The sequence below is a fragment of the Budorcas taxicolor genome, chromosome 2, assembly GCF_023091745.1.
Source record: "Budorcas taxicolor isolate Tak-1 chromosome 2, Takin1.1, whole genome shotgun sequence".
Classification (NCBI taxonomy): domain Eukaryota; kingdom Metazoa; phylum Chordata; class Mammalia; order Artiodactyla; family Bovidae; genus Budorcas; species Budorcas taxicolor.
Window position 1 is genome coordinate 39,585,256 of NC_068911.1, and position 21,393 is coordinate 39,606,648.

At 46.9% G+C, this 21,393-nt stretch overlaps 1 protein-coding gene across 2 annotated transcripts in view; it reads left to right on the plus strand.

The window, feature by feature from the left end:
- Positions 1 to 19,559, plus strand: part of ADCY9 (adenylate cyclase 9) — a 104,866-nt gene extending 85,307 nt beyond the window's left edge. For both annotated transcript variants that reach the window (XM_052635924.1, XM_052635922.1), the window contains 4 exons: positions 1,179 to 1,338; positions 2,223 to 2,374; positions 10,109 to 10,150; positions 15,333 to 19,559. In XM_052635924.1, coding sequence (XP_052491884.1) covers positions 1,179 to 1,338; positions 2,223 to 2,374; positions 10,109 to 10,150; positions 15,333 to 16,524 — 1,546 coding nt within the window. In that variant the 3' untranslated portion in view covers positions 16,525 to 19,559. The remainder of the gene's footprint in view (positions 1 to 1,178; positions 1,339 to 2,222; positions 2,375 to 10,108; positions 10,151 to 15,332) is intronic.
- The last annotated feature ends 1,834 nt before the right edge of the window (positions 19,560 to 21,393 follow it).

The window sequence follows — 21,393 nt, forward strand, 5'->3', positions numbered from 1 at the left end:
GAAAGTGGGAAGATAAGGGGCAAGAAAGCAAGGCAGAGAGAGAGAGAAGAGGAGGTATGCAGTGTGCCCCTGGGAGGGGCCTCTCCTGAATGCAAGAGTGAAGCCCTAAACCCCCAGAGGAAGCACAGGCCCAAGTCCATGGGCTCGGGTCAGGCAGCGATTTCTTCGAGGTGACATGGAAACACAAGCAGCCAAAGAAAACGTAGCTAAGCTGGACTTCATTAGAATCTAAAACTTTCATGTTTCAAAGAACACCATCATCACTTTTCACCCCCAAGTGAAAGAGGACATACAGAACAGAAGAGTATTTGTATTCGTGTCCACAACAAGGGTCTAGAATGTTAGCTCAATAATAAAAAGACACTCTGTTTAAAAATGGACAGAGTGTCTGAGAGACATCAGGGCCCCTCTAGGAGGCAGGGCCCTCAGGACCCGCCCAACCTGCCTTCAGGGCAGCCCCAGCCCCAGGAGCTCACAGTGATTCTATCCATGCCATCAATGCCCCAGACCCACCCCTTCCTCCAGCCCTGCTGCTCTCAGCAGGACGGCCCCACACTGGGGGTCAGAGAGAAACAGGGAGACTGGCCCTGACCTGTGCCCCGAGACAAAGAGCATTTCCTCCTCAAGAACTGTGTGAGCGTGGAGTGAGGCCGGTCTCCACGAGGGTCCACCTGATGCTTGGAGCTGGCCTCTCTCTCGGACTCCGGCTTTGTCATCATTTTTCCCTTTTGCTGTGATTCCCTAGTACCCCGTGTGTGTCGCTTTGTCACACTGACCACACCACCATCTCAGACCCTCGTCTGCCCACCATTAGGCTGTGAGCCTCCCAGGGGCATTGTTTCCCACCTGTCCATCCCCCCTGCACCTCCCCAGCATCCCAGGACAGGAAACTATAGCTTCGGGTCTGGCCCTGAAGCTTCCAGTGCATGATCCCTCCTCTCCTCGCTCACCTCCAGCCTCCCCTGAGGCCCCTTCAGCTCTTTGCCAAAGGGTTTTGCTGCCTTGCCCACAGCAAGCCCTGCTCTGGGGCCTGCCTCCTTCCATGTCTTGGCTCCAAGCTCCTCGCCAAGCTGCTGGGGACCCACTCCCAAACTAGCTGCGCCCTGTGCGGGCCTGCTCTCAGCTGGGGGGCACCAAAAAGACCCAAATGCTGATTTTCTTTTCTCCCTGCTCCCCAGGATGGTGTTCTTCCTGGAGGACGTGATGACGTGCACCAAGCGCCTGCTGGAGTGGATAGCCGGCTGGCTCCCGCGCCATTTCATCGGGGCCATCCTGGTGTCCCTCCCTGCCCTGTCGGTGTATTCACACGTCACCTCTGAATTTGAGACAAACATACACGTAAGTAGAGTCGCAGTGATTTTGTGTCCAGGTTCCTCTGGGCTTACGGATCACTTTTTTTTTTTAAATAAGTCTCCTGGCTTGGGACAAGAATTTAAACACAGAGGCCCATACCCTATCAGTCCTTTGAACTTGTCTTTTTAAAAGACTTGCCTAGGACAGAGGAGCAGGCCGGGTGGTCAGACCACAGCCTGCCTGGGGAGAGTCCCCCGTGGAGCTGGGTCCTCTCCCACTGGCTGAGTGTCGCTAAATCCCAAGTCAGTTATTTCCTTACATGTTTTATGAGGAAGCATCTGTCCCACATATCCAGATGATATAGGGTAATACACTGTTGTCTGTCAACTGTACTTTATTTTAAAAGAAAAGTAAAAATAATAACCTTAGTCTGTAGAACTGGCACCAGCCTTCCACTGGCACCTCAGCTGGCTGCTGCTGATCATGGAAGCCGCTTCCAAGTTACACCCATAAAGAGTGAATTCACGCTGCTGTAGCAAGATTGTATTTCTGGTGCCGGCAAGTGTAACACAAAGTGCTGGAGGGCTGGCTGCGTTCGATAGTTACACACCCCAGTTTCATTTCCGCTGACATGCAGCAGGGTGCCTGGAGGATGGGTTTTGGGGCGGGAACTGATGACAGGGTGGCTTCATGGGGGCAGCCTACCTTTCCTCCCCGCCAAGGTGATGTGTGTGGTTCCCACACACCTGTAAGCGAGAATACTGTGGGAACTTAATTAATCCCATGGTTTATGATCTGTCCCTGAACTGAGGGTGTTCTGTTTCACAGAAGGACAGGTAAGCGAGTGTGTCATCTGCTCTCGGGGTTCCCACGTGGAGGGGAGGCTGGTGGGCGCATTGGGGTCCTCACGAGCCCTCCCCTCGTTTCAGTCCACCGTGTTCACGGGCTCGGCCGTGCTGACCGCTGTGGTGCAATACTGCAACTTCTGCCAGCTCAGCTCCTGGATGCGGTCCTCCCTGGCCACTGTCGTCGGGGCCGGGCCCCTGCTGCTGCTGCTCTACGTCTCCCTGTGCCCGGACAGGTACGTGAGCCCTGCTCGCCACGCAGGGGTCCCCCGCAGGGGGTCACCCGCCCTGACACTGCTTTTGTCCCCCTCACACCTTTCCTCTTAATTGAGATATATCATTGACACAGAAGTATTAGTTTCCAGGTGCACTATGTAATGATTTAGTATTTCTGTACTGTGTGAAATGATGACCACTATAAGTCTAGTTAAGGTACTCTTGGGAATTTCCTGGCAGTTCAGTGGTTAGGATTCGATACTCTCACTCCTGGGGCCCAGGCTCAATCCCTGGTGGGGCAACTAAGATCCCACAAGCCGTGATGTGAAGCCAAAAAAAGAAAAAATGTTACCTTCTCAGCAACTTTAAAATATATAGTACAGTATTATTAACTATAGTTACCACGGTGTATGAGTTTGAGTAAACTCTGGGAGTTGGTGATGGACAGGGAGGCCTGGCATGCTACAGTCCATGGGGTCGCAAAGAGTTGGACACGACTGAGCAACTGAACTGACTGACCTCGGTGTATATTATTTCCCCAGGACTTACCTACTTTATGACCGGAACTTTGTACCTTTTGAGAACCTTCACTCATTTTATCCACCTTCCACCCCTGCCTCTAGCAACCCAGTCTGTTCATGGTGGGTGTTTTTTGGCTTGTTTTTAGAGGCTATATGTAAATGAGATCATACGGTATTTGTCTTTGTCTGACTTATTTCTCTTAATGCCTCCAAGGTCTGTCCATGTTGTCACAAATGGCAGGATTTCTTTCTTTTTTGTGGCTGAATCATACTCTCTTGCATATATACCATGTCTTCTTTATCCATTCATTCTTTGACAGATACTTAGGTTCCTTCTCATCTTGGCTATTGTAAATAGTGTTATAATGGACATGCGGATACAGGTGTCTTTTCAAGTTGCGTTTGTGTTCCCTTCAGATGTTTCTGAAGAACTGCTAACTTCTGTTTTTAATTTTGGGGAGACCCTTCGTAATGTTTTCCATAGTGGCTGCACCAGTTTACTTCTCACTAGCAGTGCACAGGGGATTCCCTGGTAGCTTAGCTGGTAAAGAATTTGCCTGCAATGCAGGTGACCCCAGTTTGATTCCTGGATCAGGAAGATCCCCTGGAGAAGGGATAGGCTACTTGATCCAGTATTCTTAGCCTTCCCGGGTGGCTCAGCTGGTAAAGAATCCTCCTGCAATGCAGGAGACCTGGGTTCGATCCCTGGGTTGGGAAGATCCCTTGGAGGAAGACATGGCAAACCACTCTAGTATTCTTGCCTGGAGAATCCCATGGGCAGAGGAGCTTATGGCCCCAAAGAGTCGGACACGACTGAGCGACTAAGCCCAGCACAGCAGTGCACAAGAGTTCTCTTATCTCCATGTGTCAACATCACTTGTTACTTCTTATCCTTTTTTTGTTTATACCTGTGCTAATAGGTGTGAGGTGATGTTTTGCTTGATGTGCATTTCCCTGATAATTAGGGGGGTATTGAACAGCTTTTCATGTGCTTATGAGCCATCTCTATGTCTGCTTTAGAAAAGTGTCTATTTAGATCCTCTGCCTGTTTTTCAATTAAATTTCTGGGTTTTGCTATTGAATTGTGTCTGTCACTTGTTCTTTCTCATCAGTACTAATGCCCTCCACCCCAACAGACATTTAGTGTCTTAACAGGAAATAGCTTTCAGCCTCATCAAGTCAACAACTTGATGAAATGCCCAAAGAGTAATATGCAAAGGAAAGAAAAAGGAAATAATTTTTAATAGCAAAATATGTATTTACCTGTAGACTTCATGGGGTGACCACCCCCAGCTAACGTCATGCAGTAGTCGCATGCTAGAACTCACAGTTGTCCCACGATATCCTCAGGGGATTGGTTCTCAGACCCCTTGCCCTAATACCAAAATTCAAGGATGTTCAAGTTCCTCCTATAAATGGCACCACATTTGCATATAACCTACAAAGCTGTTTAGACTGCTTATGATACCTAATACAGTACAAGTGCTATGTTGTAAGTTGTAAGCATGCAGCAAATTTAAATTTTGCTTTTTTGAAACTTTCTGGAAATTTTCTTCATAATATTTTCGATCTGAAAGTGAAAGTTGCTCAGTTGTGTCCAACTCTTTGCAGCCCCATGGACTATACAGTCCATGGAATTCTCCAGGCCAGAATACTGGTGTGGGTAGCTCCTCCCTTCTCCAGGGGATCTTCCCAACCCAGGGATCCAACCCAGGTCTCTCCCACTGAACCGCAAGAGAAGCCCAAGAATACTGGAGTGGCTACCGGGCTTCCCTGATAGCTCAGTTGGTCAAGAATCTGCCTGCAATGAAGGAGACTCCAGTTCAATTCCTGGGTCTGGAAGATCCACTGGAGAAGGGATTTTTGATCTGAGGTTGGTTGAATCCAGAGATGCAGAACCTGTGGATGTAGAAGGCCGTTTGTATTCACAATGAGGAAGTTTGAATTTAAGAAAGTAGAACCAGAAGCCATTGCATACAAGACTATCAAGAAAACAAAATGTTAGAGGTGGACGTGACGCACAGATGAGAAGAAGTGGCTGGTTCTGGCCTCCTGTGGTAGGGCTGGTGTGCTGAGACAGGCCCCAGACTGTCGAGGTGGAGGAGCGGAATAACGATGGCCTCGCGAGGGACCTGGCCCTGTTCATAAGCCCGGTATCGGAACAGTTCTCCAGCTTGTGACATGAAACGTTAGGGCAGCGAGAAATCACGAGAAATACATCTCTTATCTTGAATCCTTCCACATATTGAAGCATACATTTTACTCAAAATGGCCTTCAAAGCTTTCTCACTGGTGATGTGGGGAAAAGAAACAGGAGCTTTGTGAAGACCCCTGGGGACAGAATCTGTTCTGTGCTATGAAAAATATAAAAATTAAAATATATAGGATGGCGCTGATAGGTGCTATGTTTAAAACAGCCTCTGTTAATGAATCCATCAAGGCTCCTGCTTTCCATGTGTCCTACTGATTAAGTCGTGTTTTGATTCTCCTAAATTACCAGTTGCACATTTGCAACTGGCTTTGTGGCTTTTAACCTTTTCAACTAAATATATAGTTGGAAATATGATGCTACCTTGGACAGCAAAATGCACATAGTAAGTAATTTATTCAGAAATTTGGAGGGAATGTCTCAAATCATTAAGCTTCTGTTTCTAAATGTTGGACTTCTTGTGTAACTGCTTATGAAAATGTTTTATGTTAGCACACATTAAATAACCATTTATTTATATTTACAGTGGGTTTAGATTAGCAGGATATTTCAAAGTTACATGGGACATTTCTCCATTGTTCTCTGCAGGACATCTAACATTCCTGGCTCCCCAAATTATTATGGTAACCAGGAGGAACTCGAGTATTCCCAAAATGCTCCCCTGTGCTGTGCTGTGCTTAGTCGCTCAGTCATGTCTGACTCTTTGTGACCACATGGACTGAAGTCTACCAAGCTCCTCTGTCCATGGGGATTCTTCAGGCAAGAATACTGGAGTGGGTAGCCTTTCCCTTCTCCAAAATGCTCCCCTAGGAGTGGTATTACCACTGAGAATCACTGCTTTCATAAATTCAAAAGTAGAAAATGGTCTAATTTGTTTCAATATCCACATAAAATCACCATAGTGCGTTTGGGATATTACCAAAGCAGTGGTCAGTAATGGACAGAATGAGTGTCCTCCCTCAATTTACTTAATAAAATAATAGCGACATGAAAGATGTTCAAGTTCTCTGCAAATTAAGATCAAAAAGAGAATTCAAAGTATTCAGCATTCACTTTATTCAGGGAATTTACTGCTATCCAGCATGTGAAAGGAAACTTTACTGAACAGTTAAATTACTTTAAGCAAAACAAAGTGTCCTTTTTCCTTCTGAAGGTGTGTTCAGCCTTCTGGAATTATGGTCTTTATAAAGCTCTTTCCAACAGTATGAAATTCAGTAATACACTTTTTAACCTTTTAGTTCAGTTCAGTTCAGTCCCTCAGTTGTGTCCGACTCTTTGCGATCCCATGAATTGCAGCATGCCAGGACTCCCTGTCCATCACCAACTCCCGGAGTTCACTCAAGACTCATGTCCATCGAGTCGGTGATGCCATCCAGCCATCTCATCCTCTGTCGTCCCCTTCTCCTCCTGCCCCTAATCCCTCCCAGCATCAGAGTCTTTTCCAATAAGTCAACTCTTCACATGAGGTGGCCAAACTACTGGAGTTTCAGCTTTAGCATCATTCCTTCCAAAGAACACCCAGGACTGATCTCCTTTAGAATGGACAGGTTGGATCTCCTTGCAGTCCATGGGACTCTTAAGAGTCTTCTCCAACACGACAGTTCAAAAGCATCAATTCTTCTGTGCTCAGCCTTCTTCACAGTCCAACTCTCACATCCACATATGACCACTGGAAAAACCATAGCCTTGACTAGACGGACCTTTGTTGGCAAAGTAATGTCTCTGCTTTTGAATATGCTGTCTAAGTTGGTCGTAACTTTCCTTCCAAGGAGTAAGCGTCTTTTAATTTCATGGCTGCAGTCACCATCTGCAGTGATTTTGGAGCCCCCCAAAATAAAGTCTGACACTGTTTCCACTGTTTCCCCATCTATTTCCCATGAAGTGATGGAACCAGATGCCATGATCTTCGTTTTCTGAATGTTGAGCTTTAAGCCAACTTTTTCACTCTCCTCTTTCACTTTCATCAAGAGGCTTTTTAGTTCCTCTTCACTTTCTGCCATAAGGTTGGTATCATCTGCATATGTGAGGTTATTGATATTTCTCCTGGCAATCTTGATTCCAGCTTGTGCTTCTTCCAGCCCAGCATTTCTCATGATGTACTCTGCATATAAGTTAAATAAGCAGGGTGACAATATACAGCCTTGACATACCCCTTTTCCTATTTAAGTCCATCATAATTACCCCATCAGCCATTCAGTCACAGGGATGGACCTTTTCCACTTGGATCTGGAGGGCATTAGCTATGGGGAACCCAGAAATCAAGCAGATCTTGAAGTAGGGCTGGTGGTTGAATCTCTGCTTGATCCAGTCCACCCTCATACTCGCAGGATCCTCTCAGCCCATCCGCCCTGTCACTACTGAGCCCAGCTAGGATAGGGGGCATGTTCAGTTCAGTTCAGTCGCTCTGTCGTGTCCGACTCTCTGCGACCCCTTGGACTGCAGCACGCCCGGCCTCGCTGTCCATCACCAACTCCTGGAGTTTATCCAAACTCATGTCCATTGAGTCGGTGATGCCATCCAACCATCTCATCCTCTGTCATCCTCTTCTCCTCCTGCCTTCAATCTTTCCCAGCATCAGGGTCTTTTCAAATGAGTCAGCTCTTCACATCAGGTGGCCAGAGTATTGGAGTTTCAGCTTCAACATCAGTCCTTCCAATGAACACTCAGGACTGATCTCCTTTAGGATGGACTGGTTGGATCTCCTTGCAGTCCAAGGGACTCTCAAGAGTCTTCTCCAACACCACAGTTCAAAAGCATCAATTCTTCTGCACTCAGCTTTCTTTATAGGCCAACTTTTACATCCATACATGAATACTGGAAAAACCATAGCCTTGACTAGATGGACCTTTGTTGACAAAGTAATGTCTCTGCTTTTGAATATGCTATCTAGGTTGGTCATAACTTACCTTCCAAGGAGTAAGCGTCTTTTAATTTCATGGCTGCAATCACCATCTGCAGTGATTTTGGGGCCCTCCAAAATTAAGTCTGCTACTGTTTCCACTGTTTCTCCATCTATTTCCCATGAAGTGATGGGACCAGATGCCATGAGTTTTGTTTTCTGAATGTTGAGCTTTAAGCCAACTTTTTCACTCTCCTCTTTCACTTTCATCAAGAGGCTCTTTAGTTCCTCTTCACTTTCTGCCATAAGGGTGGTGTCATTTGCATATCTGAGATTATTGATATTTCTCCCGGCAATCTTGATTCCAGCTTGTGCTTCGTCCAGCCCAGCATTTCTCATGATGTACTCTGCATATGAGTTAAATAAGCAGGCAATATACAGCCTTGATATACTCCTTTTCCTATTTGGAACCAGTCTGTTGTTCTATGTCCAGTTCTAACTGTTGCTTCCTGACCTGCATACAGGTTTCTCAAGAGGCAGGTCAGGTGGTCTGGTATTCCCATCTCCTTCAGAATTTTCCACAGTTTATTATGATCCACACAGTCAAAGGCTTTGGCATAGTCAATAAAGCAGAAATAGATGTTTTTCTGGAACTCTCTTTTTCGATGATCCAGCGGATATTGGCAGTTTGATCTCTGGTTCCTCTGCCTTTTCTAAAACCAGCTTGAACATCTGGAAGTTCACAGTTCACGTATTGCTGAAGTCTGGCTTGGAGAATTTTGAGCATTACTTTACTGGCATGTGAGATGAGTGCAATTGTGTGGTAGTTCGCGCATTCTTTGGCATTGCCTTTCTTTGGGATTGGAATGAAAACTGACCCTTTCCAGTCCTGTAGTCACTGCTGAGTTCTCCAAATTTGCTGGGATACTGAGTGCAGCACTTTCACAACATCATCTTTCAGGATTTGAAATAGCTCAACTGGAATTCCATCACCTCCACTAGCTTTGTTCATAGAGGGAACAAAACACGAACTCAATTCCTATGAAGCAGGGACGACTCGTCTAGCTTTGAGGAGATGGGAGGCTCTTCCAGCTCTGGGGGCGGGGGACACACACGTGGGTTATAGCAGTGTCACAGTCTTGTCTGGACTGGATGAGAAGGGGACATAAAGTCTTAGAATTTGCATTTCGTGTGTAGCTCTCACTTTCCTTCTCTGTGAAGGCAGCTTCTATAATCACGTAAGCCACTCTGAGCCCTCACTGGCCTGTGCTGCCCAGGAGAGCTGCTCCCAGGTGCTCCAAGAGGTCCCCTTTGCAGGAAGCAAGGCTGGGGCCCTGGAGAGCGAAGTGTCAGGGCCCTTGCCGCGGGGAGAGGCGAGGTTCAGGTGATCTGTGGGCCTGACTGGATGCTGGGTGTAAGGTGACCCCAAAGGAAGCTGTGGAGAGGATGGGCTGTGTGTCTTGGGCACCTTCCCCAGCAGCACCAAGAGAGAGGTTAGGTACGTGTGGTTCAATGCCCTAAAATTGGGATTTGATTGCTTTGGGCACTACCAATAGCAAAGTTCAGCTTCCAGAGTAAATGATTCAGCAGCACCTCTAGCAGGGCCTTTTGAAATTGATCCTCTTTCAGTAGGCTTCGATGTCTGAAAATGACCAAGGTTTCCAGCCTGTAGATACTGTGGATGCGTTCTTAGCAACAAAATGAAGGCTTTAGAGGCCTTTCCTGATTTTGCTCTTTGTTGGCTGTGCATACCTTCCATGGCTAATATAAAAGTTGTTGTTGTTGTTAATATTCATTTATTTATTTGACTGTGCTGGGTCTTAGTGCAGCATGTGGGATCTTTGATTTTTGTTGCAGCACGTGGGATCTTTAGTTGTGGCATGCAGGATCTAGTTCCCTGACCAGGGATTGCACCCAAGCCCCCTGCACTGGGAGTGAGGAGTCTTATCCACTGGACCACCAGGGAAGTCCTGATAAAAGCTTTTACATCATTGTCTTTACCATTTTGTTTTTCTTCATTAGCACACAGCATCAAATTATAATTAAAATTTACTATCCTTAACTGTCTACCTTGAACTCCACCTTGAAAATAGGAAAGTTGTTTTTATTTAAACTGTTCTCAGATTGCTTTGTATAGTGCCTTCCTAGCTTTTTATAATCATAGTTTTCTGCATTTTAATTTCAGTTCCACTGTAATTTCACACCTTGATGCAGTGCAGAATTTCAGGTAAGCTTTTAACATTGTGCCTATATCTGAATAAATGAGAGTAACTATATTATTGCTGGTTATTTCTAAGCTTCCTGAAAACAGTTGTGTCTTGAACAAAAAGAACAAAATACTCACTCTTAAAAAAGAGTAAGCGGAAAATATCTGTTTATTAAAATAACAGATCATATTTAGAATACCTTATTGGGAAAATAAATGATTGCTAAGATGTAGGCAGATTTCTCCTGCTCTCTTGACAGTGGAGCATTCTTGTGAAAACTTTGCTAACCCTAACTGTGAAGAAGCAGTTACCTTAGGACACAGCTTGCACAAAATGAGTTGAGGTAAAGCACTGATGCTCACAGCTCAGAGCTGTGGTGGCCGATGCTGCGATGCTGAGTCGTACCTGGGGAGGAACTCCCCCTGTTCAGGGTGGCGCTGGCTGTCTAACATTCACTGCAGAACAGACGCAGAACACTATTTTTACTTTTTGCCTTTTTCCCTAAAGGCCAAAATCCCCTTCAGATTTATTTGATTAGCAAAAACAGGTACTAATATAGATCTTTCATCCAAGCAAAGCAGCAAAAAGCGAACTTTCAAAAAGCAAAGGATTCTGGTATTAGATTTGGTTTAATTTTATATACGACCTTTTTTATATGACTGTTACAAAGGAAATCTCACAAATCAAAGTATTTTATTCACTAAAATATTTTAAATTAACTGACTAGAAATTTGAAAAAAAATATGTTGGGTCCTTTCCTTACTATAAATGTCAAATTTAATTCTAAATAAATTGAACTCAAAATTTTTAAAAATTATCTAAAAGTATGTCAATATCAAGAAAAAAATAAAATTAATCAGTTCTTAAGTCTCTAAGACAGAGACAACTTTCCAGTCTTAAATAAATAAAACCACGTTCACAAAAAAATAAGACTGACTGAGTGGATGGTTACCAGCAGAGTGAGAAAAGTATTTGTGGGACTGTTACATAAAGAACTAATTAAGACCTGATCTAAATTTTTCCTTCAAAATGTTACTAAGTGGATACCCAGTGTAGGCCAGGGTATGGCACATTTATGAATTGATGGTGGTGTTTAATACAGGTTTGTTGAATCTGCACAATAACCTGATACATTAGGAGACTTTGTCCCTATTTTCCAGATAAGGAAGCTGAAGCTCAGAGAAGTTAAGGAACCTGCTTGTGGACACACAGCTAGTAACTGGCAGTATTTAAACCCTTGCCTACCTCACTGCCAGGCCATGCTTTTTCTGCCATGCTTCAACACTTTTCAGAATGATACCGTAGTTTTGGAAAGTAACTTGACAGTCTATGAAAAATAGTCCTAAAAATGTTCATCACCTTTAGCCTAATAATTCTATTTTTTAAGCTTATCTGCTGAGGAAATAATTCAGCATTTGGTAAAGGCCACATCCCCCCAGATATTGATCATAGTGTTTTATAATATTGAAAGTTCATCAGCAAGTTAAGTTGTCAGTAAAAGAGAATTAGTTATGAAACATGTACCCAAATATTACAGCCATTAAAATATGGAAGTTATGGAAAGCATTCATGATTTTTTCATCTTTCATTTATTATGTAAAATTGCATATGTCTTATAGCTACAGGTAGGTATTTCATTATATATTTTAAAAAGTAAGATATGTAATCCTCATGATCTAATGGTAAGTGGTAATTTTTTTCTATTTCTATAATTTAAAAATTAAATATCTGTGTACATTTAGATGTTGGGAAGAAGAATTAAAGTGACAATAGAAGTAGAATACATACGCACAGAAAAGTCCCTAGATGACGAGAACAGCTCAGTGAATTTTCACAAGCGAGCACACCCGTTTACCTGACACCCAGACCAAGAAGTGGAACAGTACCGCAGCCCGGAAGCTCCCCATCACGTCTCCTCCTGGGTCCCTGCACCCGTCCTAGGCGTAGATTTTAAATCTCATTGAAATACACCAGAATGTTGACACATCCCATGTTGAGCTGGCTAGGATGACCAGTGGTCTTTGTTTTCTGTTTCTCTCTATTCTGTAATCCCTTTCTTCCATGGTAATGAACTCTACCCTTACTGTAACTTCCATTTGTCCACCTGTTGAGTTGTCTCTTGCGTTTATTCATATCAAATCCCTTCTTTAGGGACTGCCCTTCACTATTTGAATTTAGGAGTAGAGCTATTGCCTTCATTATCCCTCTACAGTAGAAGAAACACAGGTGTAGAGTGGAGGTAATTCTCTCACCCACTGGCGGCAGATCTCTTTGGCTGCAGGGCAGCCAGGGCACGACATGACAGTCTGTGCACTAGGACCCTTCCTTTTCTCTCTCTCTCTCTTTTTAATTGAAGGATAATTGCTTTACAGAATTTTGTTGTTTTCTGTCACACCTCAGCAAGAATCTGCCATAGGTATATACATATCCCCTCCCTTTTGAACCTCCCTCCTTTTTAAGCAAAGGCCAGAGCTGGCAGTGCCATGGTTCCCTCTCCCTCTCCCAGCACCCACGTCTCACATTCCCCTGCTCCATCCAGAGCAGACTGGCTCATGCCCGTCCCAGGCTCAGGCCACACTGCTGGCTTTGGCTGCAGCGAAGTCAGTGTCTACACCCTGCCCACTTCTCCCTCTGGATTCTACGATGCCTGGTTCCAAGGTGACCTGAAGCCTTGGTGACATCGCCTCATAAAGATGCTGTTCCTCTGTGTTACCTCTTCCGAGAAATGAAGGAAAGGCCAACTCCTCAGCCAAGGAAAGAAGCTCACGCAGGGAAGACTCTTCCCTGCAGACTCTCCCCTCCTCTGGGCCAGCCAGAGGGCTTAAGGGGCTGCACGTGGATCTGTTTCAGTACCTAAAATAGTTATGTTTCGTGCTTGTGATTCATAGTATGTTTTGCCATTCATTTAAGTGACAATTGGCAAAATTAATGAGTTAAGTGTGGTGAATCTTGCCACAGAGGTCTTTTTTGTTTCCTGGTTCTTAGGCATGAAGTAAGGGTCCCCAAGACCACGCACCCCCAGCGATCATTCTCTTGGGGGACTCAGAGCTCATCATATGGTTGTACTCATGACCATGGTTTATTACAGCAAAAATGACAGAAAGCACAATCATCAGGGGGCAAGGGTGCATAAGACAAAGGCCAGAGGAAACCAGATGCCTGTGTTCAAGAGTCTGCTCCCAGTGGGGTCGTGCAGGATGCGCTGAATCCCCCAGCAATGAGCTGTGACAGGGAAGCGCATCACGTGGCCACCCTCTGCCTGGCATGTTCCAAAATCCCAGATTTCTGGAAAAAGGGCAAGTGCTCAGCATACACTCTTGTTTGTACAAACAAAGAGGAGCACAGTGAGCCCCTCTCCTCAGGGACTGGTGGGAATGCCCCAAAGCCAAGCTCCCGATGCTAACCTAGGGCACCCTGCCCGTGGGCCTCTCTACGGCACAGCCTCAGGCCCTTTCTGCACAGGCCCTTGGGCCAGTAGAGACTTGGCCATACTCCAGCCCATCTTCCGTTTACACATGAGGAAACAGACCTGAAAAGGTGGCGTGACCTGCCCAAGGGTCCCAGAGCTCTTCAGAGGGAGCCAACCTGGCCATTACACCAAGGCTGGGGCTTTTGGGACTATGTTTCATGGAAGGCGTTATGGGCAGATTGGTCAATTTCATTATTTTTAATATCCTTAAGTTACTGCTAACAGTAAAACTCATTTAAAGGACTCTGGTTACAGAATTGAGCTTTCTGTGCCACAGCTCTGTCTACACTCAGAATCCATCTGTTTTGTACATAATTATATTCCTAAAAGTGACCCAGCAGCCCACTCTGTGCATTTTAGAGTACAGCAGGGAACAGTTTACATGAGCAGAGCAATCACAGCCATGTAAGCTGATAGAAGAAGGATGAGAAGGAAATTCAGCAAGCGTTAACAGTGATCGCCTCTGGATAGTGCAATGATGGTGAATCTTTTCTTTCTTTCTACTTTTACCCTAACCTTTCTGTGCTGAGTTTGTAGTATTTTTAAGTGAGAAAAAAAATCTATTTAAAGAATAAACTTTAGAAGAGGCAGTAGCCCAGGCTCATCTTCAGTCCTCGGGTGCTAGCTGTGTCCCTACGGCACTTCCACGACACTGCGTGGAGCCGCAGAACAGACTGAGCAGACTCAGTCGTCAGAAGGAAGAGAAATGGGTTCCATCCTTAGAAGGGCAGTTTGGACATTTCTACTGGAATTCTAAGTGTGTGGTATTTTACATGACTCAGCAGGTTCATGCTCAGGAGTATATCCCACAGACAGGCTGCTTCGTATGGACAAAGATGCACTTCAGAATGCCAGCTGCAACCTTGTTCCTAGAAGCCCAAAGATGGGCGAAGTCAAGCACCTCAGCCAGCGTCTGGTTGTGACAGCACAGCCAAGGGTTAGAATAGTGCAAAAGGGCACTGCATAGGAAAGACACTTATTTTCCATTGCTTATAATTTGTTTGAGTTTCTTACAGTATGTTACTCTTAAAAGTATACATTTTATATATTTTTAAAAAAATGTTAAAATTGTCTCAAATGACTTTGGCAAAACAGAACTAACTCGGGGGAGGGGGGGTGGGAAGGAGGGGGCAGGCAGATTGTATCAAAGTATCAGAGGATAGGAAATATTTTGGGTATGGCAGTGTGGTGTGGTTCGCAGGGAGATAGCCTTGCTCTTAGGAGACAGGTCCTGAGCTGTGCAGGACTGAAGTGGCCTGGTGTCTGCAGCTTACTTTCAGAATGTTCAGCAAAGTGTGCCTGTGTGATGGAGTGTGTATTGACAAAGGGGGAGAAAGCAAAGTTGTCACGATGTTGACAACAGTTTCATGCAGGAGAAGGGTATACAAATGTGTGTTTTGCTAGTCTCCTAAACCTTTTTTGTAAGGTGGAGACTTTTCAAAATAGAAAGTTGGGAAAACAGACAAGATTTTAAAAATCAAGGAGCTAAAGACTTCTGAAAAACAGAGCACTTAATATAGAAATCTTACAAGAGTGACTCTACCTTGCCACATCTTTCTAAACAGAAAGAGGTCACTCAGCAGCTGCAGGTGATGGAAGGTTCGAGCTGCACAGAGCTCTGTGCAGGATGCTGGTTAGGCAGGGCTGGCTCGGACCTGGAAGTGCTGGGCAGTAAACTTTACTTAAAGATACACTTCAGGAGGCACGCCCTTTCTCCTCTCTTTCCCCTCCAGCTCCACGAGGAAGCTGTGCAACGCCTCGCTGCCTCATGACAACAGGAGCCCAGCCACCCTGATCGGCCAGGAGGTGATTCTCGTCTTCTTCCTCCTGCTCCTGTTGGTCTGGTTCCTGAACCGGGAGTTCGAAGTCAGCTACCGCCTGCACTACCACGGGAACGTGGAAGCGGACCTGCACCGCACCAAGATCCAGAGCATGAGGGACCAGGCCGACTGGCTGCTGAGGAACATCATCCCCTACCACGTGGCTGAGCAGCTGAAGGTGTCCCAGACCTACTCCAAGAACCACGACAGCGGCGGCGTCATCTTCGCCAGCATCGTCAACTTCAGTGAGTTCTACGAGGAGAACTACGAGGGCGGCAAGGAGTGCTACAGGGTCCTCAACGAGCTGATCGGGGACTTCGATGAGCTCCTGAGCAAGCCGGACTACAGCAGCATCGAGAAGATCAAGACCATCGGGGCCACGTACATGGCCGCGTCCGGGCTGAACGCCACACAGTGCCGCGACGGCAGCCACCCGCAGGAGCACCTGCAGATCCTCTTTGAGTTCGCCAAGGAGATGATGCGTGTGGTGGATGACTTCAACAACAACATGCTGTGGTTCAACTTCAAGCTCAGGGTGGGCTTCAACCATGGGCCCCTGACGGCGGGCGTCATCGGCACCACCAAGCTGCTGTACGACATCTGGGGAGACACGGTCAACATCGCCAGCAGGATGGACACCACGGGGGTGGAGTGCCGCATCCAGGTCAGCGAGGAGAGCTACCGCGTCCTGAGCAAGATGGGCTATGAGTTTGACTACCGAGGGACGGTAAACGTCAAGGGCAAAGGCCAGATGAAGACCTACCTGTACCCCAAGTGCACAGACAGTGGGTTGGTGCCGCAGCACCAGCTGTCCATCTCACCCGACATCCGGGTCCAGGTGGATGGCAGCATCGGACGCTCCCCCACAGACGAGATAGCCAGCCTGGTGCCTTCCGTTCAGAACCCGGACCAGGTGTCCCCGGGTTCCGAGAACAATGCCCAGACCAGGGACGCTCACTCGTCTGCTAAGAGACCCTGGAAGGAGCCCGTCAGAGCCGAAGAAAGGTGTCGGTTCGGCAAAGCCATAGAGAAAAGCGACTGTGAAGAAGCGGGGATGGAGGAAGCCAACGAACTCACGAAGCTCAACGTCTCAGAGAGGGCGTGACGCGGCCCAGCCCACCCGCGGTGCTCTGTCCGTCCAGGCGCCACCATCCCCGTCCCCGGACGGCGTGTCGTGTGGTCACTGCAGCCCTAACCCCTGTGTGGATCACAGTCATTCAGGGTTCACTTTCATCCGCCTCCTTCCCCTTCCCGCACTCGGTGTGACCGTCAGAAGCGTGGAGAACAAGTGCCTTCAGGGGCTGGCGCGACCTGGAGTCCAGGGAGGCACAGCTAGGGTGTGGCGCTGGATGGTGGCGGACGTTAAAGCAGAAGCTGTGGTTAAAATCAGATTTTTATTGCTTTTTCTCACGAGACACTTATTTTTTTTTTTTTTGCTAATATAATGTTTTTGAGGGTTTTTTTTTCCTGTATACATACTAGTGTTTTTTTCCAGTGACCTGACCTTTCTATGTAAACACATACACGCACACACACTTGTATTCATGAATATGAGATCAAGTGCCAGTAACTCACTGGGCTGGGTGCTGGGGGTGTAGGCTGAGGACCACAAGGAGCCGGCAACCCCCTACCCGCACCTTCCAGGGCGATCGGGCCCTTGGGGGCTGTGGCTGCACCCACTGGCCCCCCACACCCAGCGGCTTTAGGGCTTCCTCCTCATGCAGGCCAAGATTCCAAACGCCAACCGGTCTCACAGCTTGTGAACCCCGGCCTCAGGTATCTAAAAGCCCTTTTCCATTCTGCCCTCGCCCTGAGGGGTCTTCCAGCTGGAGTGCAGTGGCTCGTCTTTGAAGGTGACTCGTCCCAGAGGGAAACAGAAAATAAACATCCGAGGGTTGCATTTATTTATTTATTTATTTATCAGGAACCGTGTGTGTCTCGGGGAGGGTTGCTGGGCTGTTCTCTCTAGCGAAGGAAACTAGGCTTGGAGTGGGGGGTAGGTCACAGCGGAAGGATGAAGATGGGGCCATTAGAGCCCCAGCCACCCTGGGCCGTCTCCCCTGAGGAGGAGGACCCCAGTGGGCATGGCCCGTGCTCTGGGTCGGGGCACCCTCGGCCACCATTTCGAATGCAAAAGCTCTGCTCCTACCCCTCGCCCATGGGGTCTGCCCATGGCAGGAACTGGGTCAGAACGACTCAGTGTGAAGCAGGTCTGGGCTGAGCACCAGGGCTGGCAGGCAATGCTTGGCCTCCACTTTCGGGAAGTTTCTCCATGCTTTCCGTTCTCAGCCTGCGCAGCGCTTGTCTGTGGCGGGATCAGGCCTGGTGAGTGGACCCCAGTCCTCTTTAGGTGGAGCTCTTACACTGTCAGTAGGGGCAGAATCGTCTGGATGTAAATGAGGCGTCGGAACCCAGGGGAGTACAGAAAACCCAAGGGACTCACTTCTGTGCCCTTTGTTACTAATCCCATAATCCCCCTTGTAATTGTTTTGCTACACTGAGTCTGCAGTTTATGTGGACTTGAGCTCAGGCCAGAGCTGTCCTGTCACAGTCACATGACGCCTCCCTCTTAAGGTGGCTGCAGCCCGTGCAGTAGGGGAGGGCTAGGTCCTTGTCTGTGTGAGGCCTTCACCGACGTGCCCTGTGCATTTTCTCATCCCCAGCAAATCTCTGTGTAGCTTTTGCATCTACACCAAGTCCCTGTATCACTCCTCTTTGCCAAACTCGCACAGAATCTGCCCTCCCTGGCACCATCAAGTATTGACTTGGATCAGCCAGGTCCCCAGTGACGTGCCTGGGATGGCCCCCAGCAGCGTAGTAATAAGCCAGGAGCTCCACGTCCAGGGGGATTTGCCTTCAGGTTTTACTGTCAGACTGTTGGTCTTCCAATGCCAGAGAAAGGATGACTGTGACAATACCTCTTGCTTCTAAAGAATGTATTCTTATAAAATATTGCAGAATTTTTATTTTTTCTTAAAAACACTACCTGATGCTCTGCCTGTCCGTCGGGGTTGTGGGCACATCAGGGGTTCCTTCCATCAGTATTAAGGTGTGTGTCATGTATGGCCCTCACCCTCTGCCCCCCAACCCCTGGGCTCCAGGCTCTGCAGCAACCGCGTTGGCCAGGAGCTGCTGGGCCGTTGCTGAATTTTCTGCTGTTCTGCTCCACAAAGCTCATCTCTGCACACACTTCCTCCCTAGCAAACTCTTTTTTTTCCTTCCCCTCCTGCAAAGGTTGGTTGTGATTCCTAGGAAGCCAAGGGGCTGCAGATACAGGGATAGCATGGTGACCCCCGCTGGTCCGGTTCAGCATTGTGCAAATGGGATCCTTCAAAGAACGGTTTAAATTGTCTTTAAAAAACACCCCAGCCTTCCTAAGCAACCAGTGCAGGTGTTCCCTCTGGGTGTTCCACTCGTGACTCGGGTCCCTCCCAGCCACTGCTCAGAAGCGTACCTCAGCGCAGAACCACGGAGTGTCCGCAGGGGCCGCACTGGGCCTCTGACACAGCCAGTTGCTGAGCAGCAGGCTCAGGCACTCCCGATTCGATTCGGTGGAGGTGTCCTTCAGAGCGGCATACCTCCTGTGAACTTAGGGCAGGAAGCAATACTTCAGAATTGAATGTGTGTAAATATAGTTGCTTTGAGTTGCAGTCGCTGTTTTCTTCTTGGCCTCAGGTCTGATCAAATTCTCCATGTACAAGTCCATATAAACAAGCACACAGAATTGTATCCAATGCAGACAAACGTAGAGCATCAGTTATGAAACCCTCACAGAGCCTGGAGGCTCCCCACGGCTCCGTGACCCTGACCGTGCTGTGGAGACGCCTGCACACTTGCACTTGACACTGAGAGCCAAAGGGCCGCGTGCTTCCCGTTACATGGGCTGTCGTGATTTGTAGTTTCCAAAGGTCTGTCCGCGTTTGCATTTCTAGGTTTTCGAGGTAAGCACTTTTTGGTGGTCGTTTCGGAAAATCACGTCATGCCTAGAATCTGAAATCAAATTCTTGAGAACCAACTGTTTGAGTTCTCCATCTTTCCTTTGCTCTACCCTTTTTAAATTGTTAACCCTGATAATTTCAAAATGCACCCCACCCCCCACTGCCCCAAAGAAATGAACATTAAAATATTCTAAAATCTCAACATTTGCTGCCTGGTATTTCCTCGCTGACAAGACTAGTACCACTTCCGAGATTAAAGCAGTCCTCCTTGCCAGCCATCTGTGGCTGAAGTAGGGTTTGTGGGTCTTTTACATTGTGACTTTGAAAACAAGGCAACTAAAAACCCTATTGTGTGTGTGTGTGTTTTAAATGACTGTATTTGCTATAGTAAACTTTTTTTGAGAAGTATTTATTTCTATATGGGACTTTTAACAGAAGCAGGTTACAGCACAAATTCTGCTTGCGACCATATCCTGATTTTATTCGGCCTCCTAAAGAGTTTCTCCCACAATATCTCAAGCAATTGACTGAGAAAATAAAGTCAGTTTTTTAAAAGGACGTGCCCACATAGCCTCTCCCTTGCAGAGTTCTGGGAGGCCCATGTCATGGGGAAGGTCACAAACCCAGTTCAGAATCTGTTTAAATTCAGAGTGTCTTTGCTGGAAAATACACATGCCATTTCACACGTCACAGGGGCTCACAGCAGCTCCATACCTGGAGCCAAATGCTGGCTCTGCTGGGGGTTAGCTTCCCCGTGGTTTTTCCTGGCGATATTTAGGTGCAACTGCAAAGCAGGGACCCTCTTGTCAACTCAGGGAAGGGGGCTGCAGATGTGGCCCCAGCCTTACTCATCAGTTTGGAGGCACCCAGAGTCTAGGTCATCCTGGATGGAACCCGTGAGGACAGTGCTCATTGACGAGGGTGCTCTTTCCTCTGAGTCTGTACTGCAGGCATCTTCAGGAACTTTCCAGGAGGTGAGGGAACAGCAGTCTTTGTTGCGTTTCTCTCTTAGAAAAGACATCCCAGGGACTTTCCGAGGTTTCTCTAACAGTCTCGAAAGGCAACCTCTAATTCTCACAGCAAGCCCCAGGTCTTACCATTTGTGGTTTCGCTTTCACTTTCCTTTTCATCTATTCTATCCCTTTTTTTAAAAAAATACTTTAGCTTGCATTTTAGAGACAGTTCTGAAAAAAGTGTGAAGAACTGACCTTACCTAAGTTGAGGGCTGGCCTTTTCTCTGGTCTCTAGGGAAGTGATCTCTGAGCTCTTGAAATGTCCTGCCTGATACGTGTCTCTGGGTAACTGGGGGCTTTGGGTCACACCAGCTCGTCTGGTGGTGTGGTTTACTGTGGTTGTCATGTGGACCTTATGCTGGGACTGGAGACAAGTTCTCTCTTTCAGCTGAAATCTCTCCATGTGGCGGCTTTTCTCTGGTGGAAATCTGTCATGGTGACCACCTGGGTTGGATCCCAAGTGCCAGGGAGAGGAAGCAGACTGGGGCAGCAGATAGTGAGAGGAAGTGATTAAGAAAAAGTACACACTTGCCCACCACATAGGCGTAAACTCAAAATCTCCCCAAGTGTCTTATTTTTATACTCTTCCTTTGTAAAAATTATTTTTTAAATAACATGACTTCAAGGAGTTGTTAACTTTACATCAGCGTAACCCAAGCATGGGGAATTCTCACATCCTTGCTGGGCCTGGAAGTCGGAAGGAGGAAGGAGTTATGCAGTCAGACGTTGAGCAATCTGAGCACTTCCCGAAATCTCAGTCATCACAGCAGCAATTCCTAACCTTTTGGGGGGGCTTACAGAGGCTTTGATAATTTGATGAAAGCTGTGACTCCTCCAGAAAAAAAAAATGCACATAAAAATAAACTCACTTCATGTTCCTCGATCCAAACCAAAATAGCTGTGATCTACAATAACAGGATGGATGGTGATTTTTAATTACAAGCACCTGTGGGTGAAGTTTCCACGCATTTCTGGACTCTCCATTGGAAATGTGAATAAACAGGTGAATGCTGCTTGTTGACA